The following is a 21,008-nucleotide window of genomic DNA, read 5'->3' as shown; positions in this document are numbered from 1 at the left end:
TAGCTCCAACATGTTATCTGTGCTCTTTCCCAACATTTCTGCACTTTTTTGTGACAGCTACATGATAAATGAAGGAGACCCAATCTTACACAACTTGCAAGATAACTACTTTTGTTAAGGAAATAAACTGCAGATACTGGTGAAACTGACTAATTGTGACTCCACAAAAAGCAAAATTGAATGTACTACATGTCAAGTGTGCTTTTAAAAGAACAGAAGCACATTGGTGATTTTTGTGCATTTTATTTAGTATAAATGACAGGTTTTAGTCTTTGAAAATAACTTTAAGCAGTAAAAAAAAAAACAGTGACGAAAGAATACTGTCATTTCCAACCACTCACCATTCATCATATTCACTCTAACAAAGCAAAAGTCAGAACTTGCACATTGACACGCAAAAGGGGATCATCAAGCAAACAGCCTTACGGAGTAGTTAAATTGAATCATATTTACAGACCCCAAAAACCAAAACAAAACAATACTGTTGAAGGTCTCACCATAGTACATTGTAACACATTTCAGAACTCATCTGCAAATCCCTTTTAAAACAGTCCTCCTCCACAGGGTAGGTGTATGGATAGTCTGTGGGGTTGTAATAAGGTGCATATTCAGGGGCAGGGAAGCTCTCCTGCTGACCCGACCAGCAGTGGGGCAGGCAGTAACAGTCTTGGACATTGCAGTGCTGGTAGTGCTCTGAGGCAAAGCCGTGGTAGCTGGAGTCCACCCGGGTGGGTGAGTCATAGCAGGAGGAAGAGGAGGAGGAGAAAGAGTCCTGAGGCGAGCAGCTGTTGTGATCCATGGGGCTGCAGAGCTTCAGTGATTCCGGTGGGGAACAGGGAGCCTTAGCAGAGAAGAAGACGTGAAGGATCATGAGGATAAATTTGAGCAGGAGTTTGCATATTTGTCATGGGACATCCAAGTGATACTAGGCCACAGGCTCAGCGGAGATGCCTGTGAGTGGTGCTTTTGTTTCAGTTTTCACTGTATATTTGGCTGATTAGTCCTTCATTAAAGCTACTACAATAATCTTTATCCCCCAGTGATGTGTACATGACTTAACTTAGTTGATTTCAGCTAAGCATTTTATTACCTGCTGTTATGTGCACGCGTTGGATTAATTTGTCAAGCAAAGACAGTTCTGGTTCCAAGAAAAACACAATAGCTGCTCTGGATGTACATATACAGTTCTAAATGCTAGGCAACGTGCTGCATTCAAGCCCCAACACAAGCCTCCACGAAGAACAAACAGTCAAGCTAAACCTCTATACAAAAACCATGCAATTTGAGGTTGCTCAAGGATTTAGTGTTAATTACTGTAAAACCACAGGAGTTTACCAATTAAACCAGACCACTCCCCTGTTCAGCATTTGGCAGAACATTCTACAGATTCTACTTTTCAGCAGGTTTGTCTGAGCTGTGAGCCGCATATAAGTTGAAATTTAATTCTCATAATTGTGGAAATGCTTTATTATGCAGTGTAAGGGAGACAGGTGAGCTCACACCTACAACAACTTTTCAAAAGTTTTGTCAGTGTCAGTGGGACAAACCTACCATCTCATGTCCATAGTACTCCGCATCTAAGGAGAGTCCATGGCACCATGGTAGCGGGAGGATGGGATGGGGAGGTAGGGAGGCGTTGTAGCCGCTCCCGTCGCTGTTGTTGCTGATGCTGTTGCTGCTGTTGTTGTTGCCGCTGTAGCCATTACTGCACGACATCGTGTCCACAAACTGCTGCTGCATCTCGTTTAATGTCTCCACTTGCATGTGCATAGTGCACGAGCCCTCCGGAACGCTGAACGAGGCGGTGCGCAGTTGGAGGGCTCGTGCGCCGCCGTTGTTCGCTTCCCCAAGAGGAAATCCGGAAGGAGGGTCCACATAGCGACCTGACAAAAGAAAATATAATAATTTCTGATTTAATATTTGCAAAATGTGGCGAAAAATCATATCATATACTGCGAATTAAACGATGCATCATTACTTTTCAGGTACAAAGGGCTGTTGCATTTCAAATTAAAAGCTTTGTTATTTTATTTTCTAATTCCACTTGAATTTGCATTTATTTTCCTGACCCACTTTCTGCTGATCTAGAAAATAAATAGGCACATGTCCAAGGGCGATTTGACAAAGGTGCAGAGTGGCCTCTGCATGGAAGCAGGTCGGAGGCAGATATTTAAATAGCCCTATAGGTTAAAGGAGTGATGTCATTACACCATCAGCCAACACATTTGAATGTAGCCTAGGTTTATAAGAAGGGCCCCGGCACTTAAGGAATGTAGCTGCCAACTCTTGGTTAAAATTGCACCCAGGTCGATTGTTCCGGGCAATTGATCATGATAGAGATTTTCAAAGGAATATTTTGTTCCTAGTTTTGGTCAGCTTACTGCCTGTTATTAAGGACTACCATATATTTTTGCTTTCTAACTTCAGTATCTGCTTTAATTGTATAGCTCCAATCAGGGTGGAATATTTTTATCAGCTTACTGAACAAAAGGATTCATAATTGTAGTTATGGCTGGATTTTTTAACCGGATCAGTGCAAGCTGCATGCAAATTTAGACTTGCAGCCTGTGATTGCTGGAGGTCAGGATAAATTTGAATGCTGCATTAGTGTCTCTGACCGTATTTTTTTAAACGCTCAACGTGAATTTTGCTGCTGGGTAAACTTACTTGGAGAAATGGACGCACAAACATCCGGAAGATCCGAACCGTCCTGGGAGGATATATGTGCACAAGGAAGAAGAGAAAGAGGCAAAGGGAGAAAGACAAGACTGTTAGCTGTGTATTTTTCAATCATAACTTTGCATTTGCTAGGACTCTTGGCAACTTTATATTATGATGTTTTGTTTGTGTGTGTGCGATGTTTCATGCAAGTGTGTTAATCTAAATGCGTGTGCTTGTGCGTGTGATTTTGAACAATGTTTGAATGTTTCCTGGAAGGGGAAAGTTGATCATTTACTGGGGTAGTTTATTGCTTTCCTCAATGCGTGTTTTTCTCTCTGCTCTGTGTGACAGTTAAAAAAAGGTGGAGTAACAGCATAAAGGGTAAAGGTGGGAGTGGGGGGAGAGAGAGAGACACACACAGAGAGAGAGAGGTTTACCGTTTTAACTTTTTTGCTGTTAGCCTCTCGGGCTCTTTGCCTCTGCAGCAGCTCTTTGACCGTCGTCTTCACTCGGACGCCCAGGTACACCCTCGGTTTGTCTGCTTGAAGACAAAAGCATGTCCCAAAAGTTTACTAAACACTCATTCAATGGATGATAGCAGACTCTCCAGTCCACCTCACATTGCTACCCCCCCGCCCCCGCAATCTATTTCAAACAATGACAAATGTTCTAAATGATTTTGTTTTTGGATGCTGCCATCCATTATTAATGTTAAACCAAATAAACTGCTGATTTGTGTTGTTGAAGTGTCCTTTTTTTTACTAACACATACAACATGTTATTAAAAAACAGCAAAGTTTTGGAACTATGCGTGTCGCCTCACTGCCCAAAGTTTTGTCCGACTTATCGGTGCGTAAAGGCGCATAATTCTGCGCTGACTGGGCGCTACGGTTGTAGGTTTTTACGACCCCTTGTTGCGATCTGAAAGCCCCCCATAGCGCTCGGTCAAGGGAGACTCTTTACGGCACCACGTCCCCTGTTACGCCGTCGGCACACTCTTTCACTGAAGCTTGTGTGCGATTTGCGTTCCTGAGCCACCCCACCCAAGTCAACAATAGAGGAAAGCGGCAAAAATGCGCTTCGGTAAGTATCGAATTTGGTTTGTCAACGCAGATCTGGTAGACTGAACGATAAAAATAAGAAACCTAGATCCTTCTGAGGGGTTGAAATACGCATAAGATCTTTTTGGAAAAGTCGGATAAATATACTCCGAGCGACTGCGTAAAAACTACGAAGGGCTGCGGCGTGTCTGTGAAACGATCGGTGATGAAAACAGAACTTTTAGTAGTGAACGCGCTGGTGTTGTTGATCTAAGGTAACATTATGTATAGGAGTTGATTTAAAAGTTTGAATTGGTTAAATGCAGCGTCGTAACTATCAATGAAAACCGTCGAATCTATTCGATCGCCACGTTGCCTGTGTCCGGTTATGAAATAAAAGTAAAAGGCTTCTTCAGATTGATCACATCGTCTTGTGGAAAGGTTAGACAGCGATTTTAGCCCCACGCGTTTCATAATTCATCCTCCAGTCTTTGTTACTTTATTCAAATTACCCCTGCCCCTACATTGGGGATGTGACAGAAAAATACTATGGTGCTTTAACAGGAAATAATTATTGGCCGCAATTTGTCCATAGGTGAAGCTGGATTGGGGTACTGAGAAAGAACCTCTCGCATAGGTGCACATAATTAATGCCTAAAGGCGTAATTTCAAGCAGTTGGCAGTGACGAGCCGTTTGGGAAAAAGGCGATTTGATAAGAGACGAAGCCTCGGCTGCGAAACCTCACCTGATAAATATTCATACGGCTAAATGCTACTTCATGATTTGTCTTAAATGTGGCAAACAGTGATCCGAAATTACACAGCAGACACATCCCACTCGAACACGGTTATTCATAACGCACGGTTACGCACCCAGGGTGCAGAGGATCTGGCTTAAATGTTCATTCCAGAAATTCATCTTATTTACAAAAAAAAAAAAAAAAAAATCAGTCTTTGAAAAATGATCACGTTCATGTCCTGATGCGTGTCAATAGCCGGCAATTAAACACAAAACGAATACATTAAAGTCGGTACTCATGTTAATGTGTGAATGGGGAAAAATCGACCTTCCTAATCTGTCCATCAGTGAGGAAATTGGTATGATTAAACATCAGATATAAATTACTGTGTGATTGTTATTAGTTATTTTATATTCTGATTTCAATCTGTGATGAACTAAACATCTTTAAAGGAACAACTTCACTCATTTGACACGTTACTCAGGTGTGCTTTTAATTTTTGCTAATAAATATTATTTTTATTTCTCCCCTTCTCTTTTCTAACAGGTGAAAATGAAAATACAAAATTATTTCCAGAAGTGCAAAGAAATCCAATGTGAAACTCACCAGACATGATGGCAGGGATGAGGACAGGCTCTCTGGAGAAGACCAATGGGACTCCACTACGTCTTTTTCTGCCTCAGCAAAATGGCCAAGAACGAAATTTGTTCAAAAGTCTCCAAAAATGTCACCGCAAATGTCTTAGAGCAGAGTCAGGGCATACAACACCTTAGTAATATAGCTGGGGACATATTAGTTTGAGATTTTCTCCCTCCATGCCTACTATTTAAAACCCCTAGAACTCAATGATTTGACAATGATTTGATTGCGCGTTACTTTCAATTTGAATATTCAGAGGCAACCGACTTATTTCAATTTTTCATCAAAAATCAATACGCATGGACATTGTATAAAATCTACTTTATTGTAATATAGTTGAATTTTATAATTTGACCAAAAGGAAACCATACTTTTATTAATTTTATCTTCCTTTTGTAATGTCACAGCATCACACCCCCTCATTAAGCTCTACAACTCTGGGTGCTTCATGTGCGCAACTTTAACACCTTTAATCACCTTTAATTTGCAGTCACACGTTTGCTGAGGCCAATCTACATGTCAATAATAAGCTCAAAGAGTATTTTAAAGCTTTATTTCAGAGGAAAAACACATAAAAGTGGGAGAGAAGTGGGCGTGGCAAAGGGCAGTAGCCATCTTTGGCATCGCAGGCCTTTAAGCTCCTACAGCAAGTGTTGTGTGAGCACAGTCTGCTCACAGAACTGCGAGAAGGAGACTGTGAAGCTCCTACACTTTATGGCATTATTATTAAGAATTTTTTATATACATGTATAATAAACAAGTATAATAATTCTATAATAATGAGTTTCCAAGAAAACAAAAGCCAGACATATGAATCATATTTAAAGACATCGTCTTTGTACATAACCTAAACACTTTCATCCGAATTAACCACAGTTGGCAAAAACTAAAAATAATGTATTTATGTTTTAATAATAGTTAAAAACAACTCTTTCTGTAGCAGCCATTAATAAAATGTTAATATCAACCTTGATAACATTTTGTGGTATGTTTACGTACTGTTAGGATAAAGGTTGCATATGATTATATTTAAATTATAAGAAATTACAGCAGAAATATAAAGTTTGGACATATTTTCAACTCAACTCACATCATTGCTAGTAACATTGCTGTACATCATCATTAACATCATTACTGTAAACATCTGGAGTAATTCGGTCTCTTAGACTGATACAATGTAATTCATCATCCTATAAACCTCAGTATAAATATTAATACAGTCATTAACTATTGTCACTGTTATTACTACACTTATAGAGTAAATATTTGCAGCAGGCCAAGTAGTCTATAAAGAAAAGTTGACATTCTGACTAATTGTTGTGTCTCATATAAAGACTCAGCCACTTGTCACAAACTTCCCTCCTCACTTCACACACAAAGACTTCTTCACTCTTCTTCAATCGGCTCCATCACATCCATATTGCTCCCTTTCTCACGCTCTTTTATTTCCCTCCTCTTCCCGCTTAGCAGCTCCACTACACTAGACTCCAGCTGCAGCTGCGGTACAGAGGCTCCACCTCGTGGTCATAACGCACAACTTCTTCCGGTGCCCCGGACTGCACTGAATAAACTGGCATCGATTACTGCAATCAAATGTAAAAAACAAAACAAACAAACAAACAAACAATAATACATTTGACAGCAAGTGTTTTTAACTAATTTCATTGCACATTGTTTTTGACTTTCAGTTTGAGGAAGTGCCGTGTGTCACTATGTGTCATTCAATGTATACATACCTGGAACTTGTCATTTGTATCAGCTTTAGATGAGTAGATCACTGGTGAAGGGGTTTCTCCTGAAATGTCTGTGCTACATCAAGCATATTCTAAAGTTCGATAAAGGAGGTCTGTCCTATTTGGTGTGTTTGAAATACAATTAGTCTACCCAAAATAATTGTTTGATTATTTGTAATATGTACTCAGATCTTTATTCATTGTAAACTTGCCTATAAATTAGAATGTGTGTTTACTAAGGTAATAGCTTTATAGGAACACACTGCAAAATCCAGTCATATTTCAATAAAGCTTATTTGTCAAAAAGCGAATAGTAAGCAATAGGACACGACAGCTTCAAAATCTTGAGGCACTTCACATCAATCTTATTTATTATTATATTCTAACACAGCAGAAATGCAGCTTGAATCATCTCCACCAGTGTTTTGCTCAAGGACACTTTCAACATGTGAGCCGGGGATCGAACCAACAACTGCAAAGTTGGTAGACAACCACTCTAACATCCTGCACCACAGTTGCCTCTTCATGTGCTTTATTGATAAATAAAAGACTTAAATGGTCAGCAGGATGTGATCCAGCATAGTTGTTTGATATCATTCTCAGTGGTGGTATAAAATAATAATTTACTAAGGAAATGTAGGATTTATTCTTTACTTATTCCAGGTTCACCATTCTTGTCATAGTTTCCTGACATCTCGCATGAAAAGAAAATGTCGTATATCCTGTTTATATGTGTCAAGCTTTAGTTTTATCACGAACGGCGAGGGTATGCAACTGTCCACATCTCCACTCACATGGGACACAAATTAACTGAAATTTCATTAATACAATGCATTGTTTCAAATAGTTTAAACATTCAGTTTAATATGAATTATTAGTCTTTGAATGCATTTTAAAGGGACTTAATGAAGGCTTGCTTCTTCTCGTCAAATACAAATTCTGAGTCTAATATCACATGTAGAAATGTTTTAAAGATGTGGATCATGAACTGACAGATAACTTTACCAAAGGGTTCTTAAGGAGATGGGCGTGTGCTAAACCAGCAAGTTTTTTTTCTTGAGACTGGACATTTTAACTATATATCTTGGCTTCTCTGCTCCTGTGCTACTGTAACTAGTTTTCACAAGCACAGCAGGTGGCGTCAAAGTGTTACAAAGATCAGTCTCACACCCATCTGAAACCCTACTTTATTCTCCCTTACACACAGATACAGTTTTTAGGCTATGGCACATTTCACTAAAGCACAATTTTCCAAATTAGTTGAGCTACTTGTACTTTCTGCAGTCTTTTTCGTGTAACATGTTCACATTGTGTAACTTCACTACACCACTGAGTTATGTTTTCTGGTCAAGTCCACATTTTTCACTCCTTTTTACACAAATCAAACAAAACAGACAAACAAACCTTTTTACAAATACGTAATTTCACTGATAATATGGATAATATGATCCTTGGGAAAGCACTGAAATTGTCTCAACAAAACATCTCTTAGTGAATTTTCAAGGCACTGGTCAAGTGCTTGTGAAGTTAATTGTTTAACTATCTATAAAAGCTCCATCTTCCTTTTAAGTCTCAACCTGAGGCCTGTCATCCAGTCAATAGGCCCTCCTGATCTCATAGGGTGACCAGGCGCTCCCCCCATCCTCTTTAGCCCAGGAGGCGTGAGCTTCACTACTGGGTGGGAGGCCACCGTGGCCGTCTGCCTCATCCGTCACCATCTTGGTCACCAGGTCGCTGACAGAGCTGCCCATGTATGGAGGGCAGGGGAAGGAAGAGGAGGAGGGGACAGAGTAGGAGCTGCTGGTAGTTAGAGGGTGATAGTGAGCATCTTCCAGGGAGTGCAGGGTGTAGGCCTGGCTGCTGGGAGAGCCTCGGCTCGGGGCCCGGTACTGTGAGGGGCTACTCGGGGGCTCAGGGCTGGGCATGGACGGTGGGACACTGATGGAAGCCAGGCTGTCCGGACAAAGAGGGTCCACCTGAGATACTGGTTCAGAAACTGACTGGTCCCATGAATCTCTCTGAAACAGGAAGAGAAGAGAGGATGAGTCACTCATTCACTTATTTCCTGTGCTGATAAAAGGAAACATGCTATCAGATACTGTCACAACAACGGTTTCCTTTCACAACAGGTGTGCTTTTGTAAAGATGTGATGTCATTATATTTCCCCTGAACAAAATTAAACAGGTCACCTGTTTCCTAATAAATTCCAAAATGTTATTTTAAAAGGTCATTTTACATAAATTGTGAACAAAACGTTTTTACAGTGGATATAAATAATTGTAGTGCTTAAAATTTTTTTAAAATGACACTTAAAATTTGACGAGCAACGTCCCTTTTTTGGGAAACATTCACATTTAATGTATGGCAGCACTGGTGAAACAGAAATTCTTCTTCTTCTTCTTCTTCTTCTTCTTCTTATTATTATTATATTTTTATATGTTTGGGACATGGACACACTCTGTAGGTATTTACCAATTCATTTAATTTTTAAAGCAAATTAATTTCACATTCACCTTAAAATGTTTCAAATGTTTTCAGTGGGTGAAAGCTCTGGACTGCAGACAGGCCATGTTCAGCGCCTGGATTCTTTTGCCAGTGATCCAAGCTGTTGTAATATGTGCCGAATGTGCTTTGGTATTGTGTTGCTGAAATAAGCAGGGCCTTCACTGAAAAAGACGGGGTCTGGATAGCAGAGTATGTTGTTCAAAATCTGCTATATATCATTCAGCATTAATGAAGCCTCCATGGATTTGCAAGTTAATTATGCTGTGTGTATTAATGTGTCCTCACACAATCACAGATGCTGAATTTGAACTGTGCTAATTAAACAAGAGAAATTTTCTTTTTCTACAAAGTCATTAAACTGACCTGTTACCAATTAAGTAGGGGGCTTTTCCACAATTTGTTTTTATTTAACTTTTAAGAACTTTTCTAGTCTTTAAATGTCCTTCTCTTTGAGATGTGCGGACCAAATGCCCTTTAAATCACAATTTGAACATATCAAAAAAAAAAAAAAATACATCCAGAATATAGGTAGTAAGGGAACAACCAAAACATCAGTTCATGGCACAAATCTGCCATGTTTTATATCACCATGGACTGGAAAAAGCACATGCTTTAAAATCATCATCTTTAAGCTTGTCTGCCATTTTCACCTCAACAAAGATAAGATTATAAGACCCAGATTAGTAAATTGCTCAGCTACAATCAGTAGAGGTATATTTAGGAGATTAAAGGTAAAGCATCACGTCAGGAATTTCTAACATAACCTCAAACGATTAGCTATGGTTAAAACTTGGACACACAGTGACAATATATGTAAAGCTGGTTGTGGAATAAATAAAGCAGGTGTTTGGAATGACCTTCCCTAAGTCCGTATCTCAGTCGTGGACATTTCAAAAATGTGCTTTATGAGTAGCCATGACAACCACTGTAATCCTGAATCCATACCAGAAATAAATGTGAGGACTCTCCAGTAAAGGGAGGCAGTAGGGATGAGAGGGCCGAAGAAGGCAGGAAGGATCCTCCAGAGCTGGAGAAGGCGGCAGCACTGCGATAATCGCCAAAGGTCTCTGGGTAGTAGCTGTCAATGAGGGAGGAGTAGCTGCTCATGGTGGAGGGTTCACAGCCCAGAGTTTTACCCCCGAGGGTAGAGGAGTAGACATCAGGGGAGAACTGCTTTGTGGACGGACAGAATTCTGAGTCTGAGATGTAGGGACGCCTCATGCCATAGTAGCTAGGCAGCATATGAGACCCTGCAGAGAGTAACAGAAAGAATACTCATTCTCATTACAGTGTTCCTAAAACATGAAACCACTTTAGATTCTTTGGGTGCTGATTCAGATGGTGTTTACAGTGAAGAGAGTCTCACCTGGCACCTGGACAAATGAGGGTGAGGTGGACGATCCTCCCTGTGAGAGAAACACAGGATATGACATTAGGTTTTCAGGTGTGAATAAAGTGAAATTGATCATTTCTTTCTCACCAGTCAACAAGTCTCTATCCTTCATGTCAAGATTCCTTCCATTTTATCACTTTTTTATGCCGACCAATGTTTATTACCCTTCATTTTTTTTAGAATGCCAAAAAAAGTATCACATGGAGTCACATCACTGGGGTTTATAGTGTCTGAGGAAACCAAAGTGTTTAAAAGATTATAATACAATTAGAAAGTTATAAGAAAGAATTGTGTGAACCAATAATCAAGGATGAGTAATGGAATTTATTATTAAGTCTGAACTGATAACTAACTTTATCATTTTTTGAATAATCAGAGTTTCGTTGACTATCATTGTTATTTATATTATATTTATGACTTAATTTTATATTATTTCCTGGCGCTTTCCATAATTAATTTGTCTTCACTGCCTTTCTGCCTTGAAGTGGATCAAAGATGAGTTTTAACATTTTACAGTTAATGTAGAAGGTGTGATACAAAACCACCAAAAAGTTCAACATGTTAGAGAACAGCAAAACTCAACACAAAATGATATGTTCACTGCCTGTTTGTCTCTAAATCCATCCAGAATCCTGACATGATCCATAATTAAATACAGAGTCAAAGCTGCTGTTGCACAGCGAAGGATAGACTCAAGGTGCAGTACATGGTCAGGACGCACAATGGAAAGTGGTAGTAGAGCAGACTGGATACCAAACGCAGAGGATTAAATCCACTTGTTTTTCCTTTTTTTTAAAGTCAAGCTCATTTGTTACATTTCAGATCCACTCATGTTTACTGTACTTTAAAGACAAAAAAATTGTGTTGTCAAATATGCAGAGAAGAGGGATTGAGTGTAAAGGGATTTGCCTTTGATGCAGTACAGTAGGATGTAGATATTCCCGAAGATGCTACATAAATCAAGATAAGCTATTGTACCTATTAATTCTACATTTGGCAACATATTTGTCAGTATGTACGTATATTAATAATTGTAACATTGTTTTTCTGTTATTATTTCTCCCACTGATAATTTTGCACCTATCTGCCACATTGTTCATCGCTGTTTCATGTATGTGCCAAGTCCTCAGATTTCCATCTTCCTTTTTTTGGCTTCCGTGGAGGTGGGAATGTTTTCCCTGTGGTGCAGGTTACGGATGACTCTTAGTTTGTGTTGCAGTGGATGGTGGGAGTCAAAAAGGTACTGGTCTATGTGTGTGGGTTTCCTGTAGATTTCTATTTCTTCACTCTCTAACACTAACAACACAGTCCATGAAGGCCAATTTGTTGTTATTGGGGTCCTCCTTGGAGAACTTTCGTGTAATGTCCCCCGCATTTGTGTGGTCTTGATCTTCACCCATCTACATATCAGAAGCAGTGGGTCAGTGCTGTTCACATGAAGGAGTTCTTTATTCTCCACTCCCTCCATGTATATGTTGGAAACAATACAGTGCCTTGCAAATGGATTTCTACCTTTTGTCACATTATAACCACAAATGTAAATGTATTTTATTGGTATTTTAACTAGAGATACTAAGAACTTCGCAAAAAAAATAAAAAGAATCAGAACAGATAAATGTCGGCAGGAAAACACAACTTACTGAGTGACAGGAGATTAATCATTATCCCTGCTCAGAGGATAACCTACTACCTATTTATAAATTTTTGCTAAAAATGGTAAAAAAAAAATTGCAATCCTCATTCAAATTTTACATGTAATACTACAAATGTAAATGTATTTTATTGGTATTTTATGTGACAGAACAACACAAAGTGGTACATAATTGTGAAGTCAAAGAAAAATTATAAATATATAAAAATATATATAAAGGCCATTATATATAAAAATATCTGAAAAGTGTGGCGTACATTTGCTTTCAGCCCCCTGAGTCAATACTTTGTAGAACCTCCTTTCGTTGAAATTACAGCCGTCTTTTGGGTCATGTCTCTACCAGCTTTGTACATATAGAGAGTAAAATATTTCCCATTCTTCTTTGCAAAATAGCTCAAGCTCAACCAGGTTGGATGAAGAGCATCTGTGAACAGCAATCTTCAAGTCTTGCCACAGATTCTCTATTGGATATAGGTCTGGAGTTTCACTGGATCATTCTAACACATGAATACGCTTTGATCTAAACCATTCTATTGTAGCTCCAGCTTTATGTTTAGGGTCGTTGTCCTGTTGGAAGGTGAATCCCCGTCTCAGTCCCCCAAGGCCCAAGTTATTTGCAGACTAACAGGTTTTCTTCTAAGATTGCCCTGTATTTGGCTCCATCCATCTTCCCATCAACTCTGACCAGCTTCCCCGTCACTGCGGAAGAAAATCATCCCCACAACGTGATTCTGCCACCACTGTGTTTCATGGTGGAGATGGTGTGTTCAGGGTGATGTGCAGCGTTAGGTTTCTGCCTCACATAGCATTTTGCATTTAGGCAAAAAAGTTAAATTTTGGGCTCATCTGATCAGAGCACCTTCTTCCACATGTTTGCTGTGTCCCCTACATGGTTTGTGGCGACTTTTTATGGCTTTCTTCTTGGCACTCTTCCATAAAGGCCAAATTTGTGGAGTGCGCGACTAAAAGTTGTCGTGTGGACAGATTCTCCCACTTGAGATGTGGATCTCTGCAGCTCCTCAGGAGATATCATCGGGCTCTTGGTCAGCCTGTCAGTTAAGGTGGACGGCTGTGTCTTGGTAGGTTTGCAGTTGTGCGTTACTTTTTCCATTTTCAGTCGATAGATTGTAGATTGCTCTGTGAGTTGCTTAAAGCTTGGGAGATTTTTTTTATAACCTAACCCTGCTTTAAAGTTCTGACCTATCCAGACCTATCTGGTGTGTTCCTTGGCCTCCATGATGGTGTTTGTTCGCTAATGTTCTCTAACAAACCTTTGAGGGCTTTACAGAACAGGTGTATTTATACTGAGATAAAATTACACACAGTTGGACTCTATTTACTAATTAGATTACTTCTGAAGGCAATTGGTTGCACTGGATTTTAGTTGATGGTATCAGAGTATAAGGGGCTCAAAACAAATGCATGCAACGTATTTCAGATATTTATTTGTAAAAAACATTCCTTTCACTTCACAATTGTGCACCACTTTGTGTTGGTCTATGACACAAATCCTAATAAAATACATTTACATTTGTGGTTGTAAAAAATGTGAAAATTTTTAAGGGATAGGAATAATTTTGCAAGGCACTGCAGGTGAAACTGGTGGTTGTCTGTATGAGGTATTGGATCTTTGGACACATGTCCAGGAGGCAGCTGATCAGTTCCAAGTTAAGGTTGCTTCTATTGTTCAGGGTGCTGTCCTCTTCTAATCTTCTCCTAGTGATTCTCTGCAGTGGTGGGGATGCTGGTGAACAGGGATAGAACACCAAAGGATACCATGGTTTCAACAAGCATCCAGTTTCTGGCTCCTTCCTTGGGTCCTTGTGTATCTTGGAGACTCCATACAGGAAGTGGTAGGTCACCCTGTTGATGACTTGGTCTCAGATGAGGTATTGTAAACAGTCTATCACCTTTTTACTGAAGTTGCTGGTGGGAAATCTTTTCAGATTCTAGTAGGCCTGATGATCCTCTATGAGTGTAGTGACTTTATTGTGTTAATCGTCTGTGTTCAGGAAAACAGTGGAATGGAATCACTTTTTAAATCTTCATTTAAATCAATTGCCTATGATTTGATTTCTATGAATATATTTAGATAAGATGACATACTATATATGTTGTATATGTTAACTGCAACTAGAGATACTAAGAACTTAGCAAAAAAATAAAAAGAATCCGAACAGATAAATGTCGGCAGGAAAACACAACTTACTGAGTGACAGGAGATTATCCCTGCTCAGAGGATAACCTACTACCTATTTATAAATTTTTATATTTATGGCAAAAAAATTGCAATCCTCATTCAAATTTTACATGTAACTAACTCTACAATTTATGTCTCCATAGCACAAGTTTATATGCAGGAGCACAGCAGGTAAATGCCAGTTGTTCATCCCATAATCTAGTTCCTCTTTCTCATATTCCCTTCAATAAATCTTCTGTCTCTGTGTTGTAGGCATTAAACAAGTTTCCGTTACATTTTATCACATTAATATAAGTTTAAGTGAATAAACAAATCACTAGCTGTAGTTTTTCTGCATTTTTGTGTGAAAATAAAGTTTGTGATATTGAAGTCTGATTTATAGAGGGTATCTTTAAAAAAAAACCACCAACTGCGGGTCACATGTCGAAGTGTCCTTGAGCAAGACACTATACCGAATCTTAGTTGCTCCCGGTGAGTGTTGGCCAGCTGCATAGCAACTCCCCCAGCAGTGTATGAGTGTGTGTGATAGTGAGTGCGAATAGGTGAATAAGAAGCAGTGCACTTTGAGGTCCAATTCGTACATTAGGTGCACTACCTAACCAAATAGGTAGTGCAGTAAAAGTACAATATTTGCCCCTGGAATGTAGTGAAAACTATTCCTTAAAATAGAACTACTCAAGTAAAGAAGAAATCACCCAAAATTGTACATTGTTAAGTAGATGTACTTTACTTTGAGGAAGTTAAAATATAAAACATATATATTTACTTTGTTTTAATCCTTTTTGTGTACTACAAACTGTAATCCCACTTGTTTATAGTTTGGATGTCTCTGGTATTCATGTAAAATGCTGAAATCAATAATAATAATAATAATAAAAGGTGTGTCTAAACTTTTGACTATACATTTGACTTTAAGAACATGTTCACTACCAACATGAATCATTTTATGTATCAGTCACATAGATTCGTGCAGAGGCAGCATCCAGCAGAGAGACACAGACAGGGTTTTACAGGACTGGCTTGTTTGCATATTGCTAACATGAAAGAGTTGATATTATGCCTGTGTTGGCTGGGAGGCAAGCAAATTTTGAGGACAGAATTTGAATGTGATTTGCCAGAGCCAAGACTTCCTCATGTGGCCCAGGTACGGCTCAGTGCATCTCTGAAGGCTGCGTATGGAAATCAGGGAGTTCAAGCTCAGACAGTCCATGTGTTTATATGTGTGTGTGGAGGATGGGTTGGGGTAAGGATGATAGATTTATTCGTCATATTTCACATAAAATGCTCTTGCTTCCTACGCAAAGCACTAAACATTTTTTTTTTTTACATTTGTTACTGATATTTAAAAACATTCACACCTATTTCACATTTAATGATGTCAACAAATGTGCAGCTTTTTTAAGAATTTTCCCCCATTACATCTTATGCTCGTAAATATTCAGGGACAGGATTTTTTTAAATTACACGTCAGTTTCTAACAGGAGTCACTTAAGTCCAGAGCTCTTGATGCCTTTTTGTTCATTTGTCCCCAGAGACATACCGAAAGAGCCCGGACAGACTTTGACTTATAATTGTCACATTATTAAGCTTACTACATTACCCATAACATTTATGTAACACCAACATGTTCGGGCAGTCCACCCCTATGGAAAGGCCTGAAAAGAGAAACTGATGGGGCAAAATTATGTAAGAGCTTTATATAGTGACTGTGGTTGGCCTTGTTCTGACATGAGGAGGCTGACTCTGCGGTCAGAGTTGGTTCTTCTCTCTCAATGGCCTTTTATTCTCTGATCTAAAAGGGCAGCATTATAGTAACAGAAAGATGGGGGTAGCTTTTAGTTTAGTTTTAGCTCTTGACATCATTTATAAACATACATGCTCACTTTTCACTGAAAAGGTAGGAAGAGTGACCTAGAAACATCTACACTTTATCATAAAAATATGCCTAGAAAAAAAATATTTCACAACAACATACACTCACAATTAAATTTCCTTAAAATAACAACAAGCCATGTTTGCTGAACTGCGGCCACAAGTCTCAGATAAGGGATAAGAGAGAATGCTAAGACAGTGGATAACAGTGTGATAAGAAGAGAGCAGCTGTAAACTCACACAGCAACAGCTATCTAAAGTTAGCTAACACTGACAAAGTCATACGCTGGTGCTTAGACACACAACACAAGTGTATGAAATGATGAAGGCTGACTCTTTTCACCTTTGCTGCATCTTCATTGTTGCAACCATGACAACAAAGGTGAAATACACACAGCTACTTCATGATATGCTTCAATGCATCCAAACAATTCACTTTAGGGCTGTGGGATATTTTATTAGTCTTCAGGTCATTGGTGTAGATAGATATTTTTAGATACTATATGATATGTGAATGTGTAAAAGCCCCCTTTTGGAGCTACAGCAGGTGTAGTAGCTCTTTACAGGTCATGCCTGACAGCACCGTGAGGCATCCTGCCTCATTTGCATTCAGTCAGCAGCATAGCCCATTACATTCTCCTAGTGCAGTGGGTCAGGTTGTCCATCTCCTAACCAGCTAAATGTTAGACTATTATTCACCACTTTCTCATTGATAGAAACTACACTCAGCAGCCTCTCCCATCCCATAAAATAGCCCAATGTCACCAATTTCGGCCTGCTCCTGTGCCACTTACAGTCAACTCAGGGTGCTTAACTACCTACAGTATGGGGTTTTATGAACGATATGGAACAAAAGCATGTACTGGGTAGTCATGACTTAATGACTCTTGTAATTTTTTTAAAATAGCATAGTGTTCTTGAATGATGCATTGCTAGTCAGTGCAGAGAGTAAACAATTGGACAATTGATCTACTGTATATGGTTGATTAGGTTGGAGGTCAGTATAGATGGAAATTCAATTTTATGTAAAACTTTCAGATGAACATGAGGTCAAATTTTAAGGAGTGTTTTAGAATAATCACTATACAAATGTTAAAATCAATAGTGAATTTCCTCTACACAGTCTGCAGCCTGGATTAGCTTGTTTGTTTGTGCCACAGTTTGTCTTTTGTTATCCAGACATGATTAAAATACCTCAGCCAGACACGCTGCTGCACTGGGTGACATGTTCCTTCATTCCAACATGTGAAATCACACATTTTTTAACAAATTAATGCCCCGACTAATGCAAATCACTATGATTCCACAGGAGATGTTGCACACGCACAATACGATTAACTGGCTTACTTCAGCCTGCTGCACAAAGTAATGTATGTTTAGACATTTGGGTCAACATTTATGACATCTGTGGACTCTCTGACATCTGATAATGACATTTCTCTCCAACCTACAGCTGCCTCCACATCTTTGCAACAGTCACATGTGTCCTTAAGAGATGTTGTCAGGCCTCAGTCTCACACTTGATGCAAGAGATAATTTTGCTTACAAAAAGAGAGAGATTTAAGGGATCATGGTTGGTTTTGGTATTGTCATGGGATCTGCCGATGATTACAAGACAATGAACGATTGCGAGGCTTCACCTTAATGTCAAAGCACGTTTGGAACAAAAAGTCACTTCTGGGCCTGAAAATGTCACAAGGACCATTGTATTATCTAACGGTATTTTCTCTTTGGCTTTTCACTGAATCCCACCATTAACTGAGTCATTTGCGGCCGACGTATCTATGGATGGAAATGCCAATGCTCAACAGAAAACCAAAAGTGATTACTGTCTTGTAAAAGCCTTTTGACAAGTTGTTTGTTGTTGAGAATGAAAAGCCAGTCCTGCTTGTGCATGCAGACTTCTAAAGCTGATTTCTGTGTGTGTGGGAGAGAGAGTGTGTGTTAGTGTCTGTTTCTGAGACAACAATAGGAGTTTTGTCTGTGGCCTGTACACAGCAGAGGACAATGTCGGCTGGCAGGTGTGCGTGCATCAAACTTTGCATAGGCAGCCTCCTGCACTGCCCCTTTTCTGCCTCTCCGTGCTACCTGCCCACCTCAATCCTGCCACCCTGCCCCCACCTCCACCTCGGGGAAGGTCATGACTGTCGCCATTGCGAGCATTGTATCAGTGCTCTTTTGTGAGCTAAGAATGGACCTTGGCGCTTTGTGTCCCTCTCCACACACAACCGTGCTCAGCTATTTACAGATTAGCCTTGCAATACTCAAGAGGAGCAGAGACAGAAGGTGGGGGGATCCAGGTGGTCAATGGATCAACCAGGGATCGTTAATGCACAAAACATGCCAAAATGTAAACAAGGAAAGGACATTTTTAAAAGACAACCTCTTAATTGTGCCTCCAGCAGAATGTCAACTGTGGCTGCAATGTTTGGTTTGTAGAGAAAAATGAAGTGGTTAGAGACAGGATGGGACAAAAGCAGAGCAGTTTGTGCTTACACTGTATCTTGGTCCATTTGTCTGTCGGGATCGCTTCTCTGCCAGCAGGTCTTTGACTGTATGCTTGACTCGAACGCCTTGGTACACTCTCTTTGAATATTCTGGACGGAGCAGAACAGTTTGCGATTTACACACACTATAAGTATTTGACAGAAATCCAGAAACAGTTTAACTTGTTACCCAAACTCATACAAATTTTCATCCATCCCCACAAATGTTTGTTCATTTGAATCTTTCACAGTTTTATGCATATAGGTGAATGGCTCTTTGGGATTGGTCTGTAAATGTCATGGAAATTGCCTTTGGTTTGGTCAATGCAAATGGACTGCTTAAAAAGAGGCAATTTACTCCAAACAACTCGCCAAAACCTCATAATGAAGGAAAACAGGGGGGTGGGGGAGGGGGGCTGTGATGTTTGAAAGACAAAATCTTGAGTATTTCCAAAGATTAAGGAGAAATTCTGCATGCATGCATCCTACAAGCATTTGGGTTGTCCAAAATCTCACATGTGTGCTGGTGTGATTTGGGGACATTCCTGGGAAGCAGAAGCATAAACTCAATGAAAATGCAAACTTTATTATGCAAACGGAAATTGCATGCAAAAAACTTTATGTAAAAGATCCACGGTTTTTGAATGGATCTTTTAGATAAGACCCAACTTGTCACTCAGTGAGATTAATAAATTTTTGGGGGATTTGATCATTTTTAAAAAAAAAAAATTAAAGTCAACATTCATCACTTTTGCTTCACCAGAAAACTAAATATCATCTGTAAGTTTTTTGATTTTGTGATTGAAATGAAGTAGCAAACAAATATCAAACACTTACAAATATCAAATACAGATTTGTGTCAGAGGTCAACTACACATTTATTCACACATCCCTTGCAACACAAGCATTAAATCAACAATTTTTCTATGGAATATCAACATCACAAAAGGTAAATACAGACCTCATAAAATAATTCTAAAAATACAAAGTATAATAAAACAGGGCCTGTTCACTTTCCTCCCATGCACATGCTCAGGAAATGTAAACTAACAGGAAGCTTAGTTTAGAAATATAAAATATTACATTTGCAACAGTAACATTGACTGCAGAAGCCGCTGTTAACATGTATATGAACGAAATTTGTCTTACCTGTGTCCATGATGCTGTTGGGCAGTCTGACACACACTCACAACACACACACACATACACACACACACACACAGGCCTCACTGTTCTCCCTCTGCTGTATTTGCTTACAGTAGTTAAATCCCAGTGTGCAGCAACATACTGTGGTGTGGCATGCCACGATGGGAGCTTTAACCACGTTGTCAGGAGGGCAGGGACACATGGAACATGTAACCTCACAGTGTAGTCATGAGGAGGCAGCTTTTCAAAATGACCTTTATCTATTTGTTTAAATGCAAATATATGGTAGGGACGTTTTTTACACTATTTGCATGTGCAGTCAAGATTAGGGGTTGAAAGCATCAGGAGCATGGAAGAGAGACTGGGAAGCAGCATGTCACTCCTCCCTGAATCCCTCTGCTCATCATCTGAATTTAAAGGGATATATATTGTTTCCACATTTTGACTTGTAGCTGCAGGAATTTTCTCGCTGCTGGTTTGTGGCATATGAGTATGTGTGTGTGTGTGTGTGTGTGTGTGTGTGTTTGGGAAAAAAAAATACCTACAGAAGTAACAGGTCAGAATGCATCAAAGCATCTTCTTGTGTCTGCAAACAGCATAAAAGTGCCTTATGTGCAATTTTCTACTCAGAGCAAACTTAACTTTGTACAAAACACTCTGAGCAAGTAAAAACAAATGAGTCACCTCAACCTTGTGTTTAAAGGAAAGTAGCCGGGGGTGTTAAACAATTTGTGCCTGGAGTTACAGAATAACAAAATTCCCATCTTTAAAAAAATAAAATAAAAAAATTGTTTCCTGGCCGAGCCTCACAGGGTTTTGCCTTCCAATTAAGAATCCTGCAGCTCATTCAAATGTAAATAGTATCAATTGAAATGTAAATAAGTATACCATACTGTGTGACGCTAACGCGATACAACATGGTGACAATTTGACACACATGA

The 21,008-nt window shown here is 39.3% G+C and overlaps 2 protein-coding genes across 3 annotated transcripts; both read right to left on the bottom strand.

Annotated features, from left to right (window-relative positions):
• Nucleotides 1-227: 227 nt before the first annotated feature.
• Nucleotides 228-5,188, bottom strand: linc.pou2af1 (lnc RNA pou2af1). Of its 2 annotated transcripts, none has more exons than XM_067507982.1 (5): nt 5,048-5,188; nt 3,099-3,199; nt 2,668-2,710; nt 1,552-1,883; nt 228-841 (listed from the first exon to the last, which is right to left on the bottom strand). In XM_067507982.1, the coding sequence occupies exons 1-5, from the start codon at nt 5,052-5,054 to the stop codon at nt 494-496; spliced, it is 831 nt and encodes a 276-aa protein (XP_067364083.1). In that variant the 5' UTR covers nt 5,055-5,188; the 3' UTR covers nt 228-493. The 2 variants fall into 2 exon arrangements, with proteins under 2 accessions (XP_067364083.1, XP_067364081.1); XM_067507980.1 differs by having other exon boundaries at nt 3,099-3,202; nt 5,048-5,187.
• Nucleotides 5,189-7,310: 2,122 nt separating this feature from the next.
• On the bottom strand, nt 7,311-20,552 carry LOC137129113 (POU class 2 homeobox associating-factor 2-like). The gene is made up of 5 exons (XM_067507979.1): nt 20,071-20,552; nt 18,932-19,032; nt 10,686-10,725; nt 10,265-10,569; nt 7,311-8,831 (listed from the first exon to the last, which is right to left on the bottom strand). Exons 1-5 carry the CDS (start codon nt 20,078-20,080, stop codon nt 8,409-8,411), a joined length of 879 nt encoding a protein of 292 aa, XP_067364080.1. The 5' UTR covers nt 20,081-20,552; the 3' UTR covers nt 7,311-8,408.
• Between the last annotated feature and the right edge of the window lie 456 nt (nt 20,553-21,008).

This window comes from Channa argus, chromosome 6, assembly GCF_033026475.1.
Source record: "Channa argus isolate prfri chromosome 6, Channa argus male v1.0, whole genome shotgun sequence".
Taxonomy (NCBI): domain Eukaryota; kingdom Metazoa; phylum Chordata; class Actinopteri; order Anabantiformes; family Channidae; genus Channa; species Channa argus.
The sequence above is the reverse complement of the archived record's forward strand: the minus strand, read 5'-3'. Positions and strand labels throughout refer to the sequence as shown.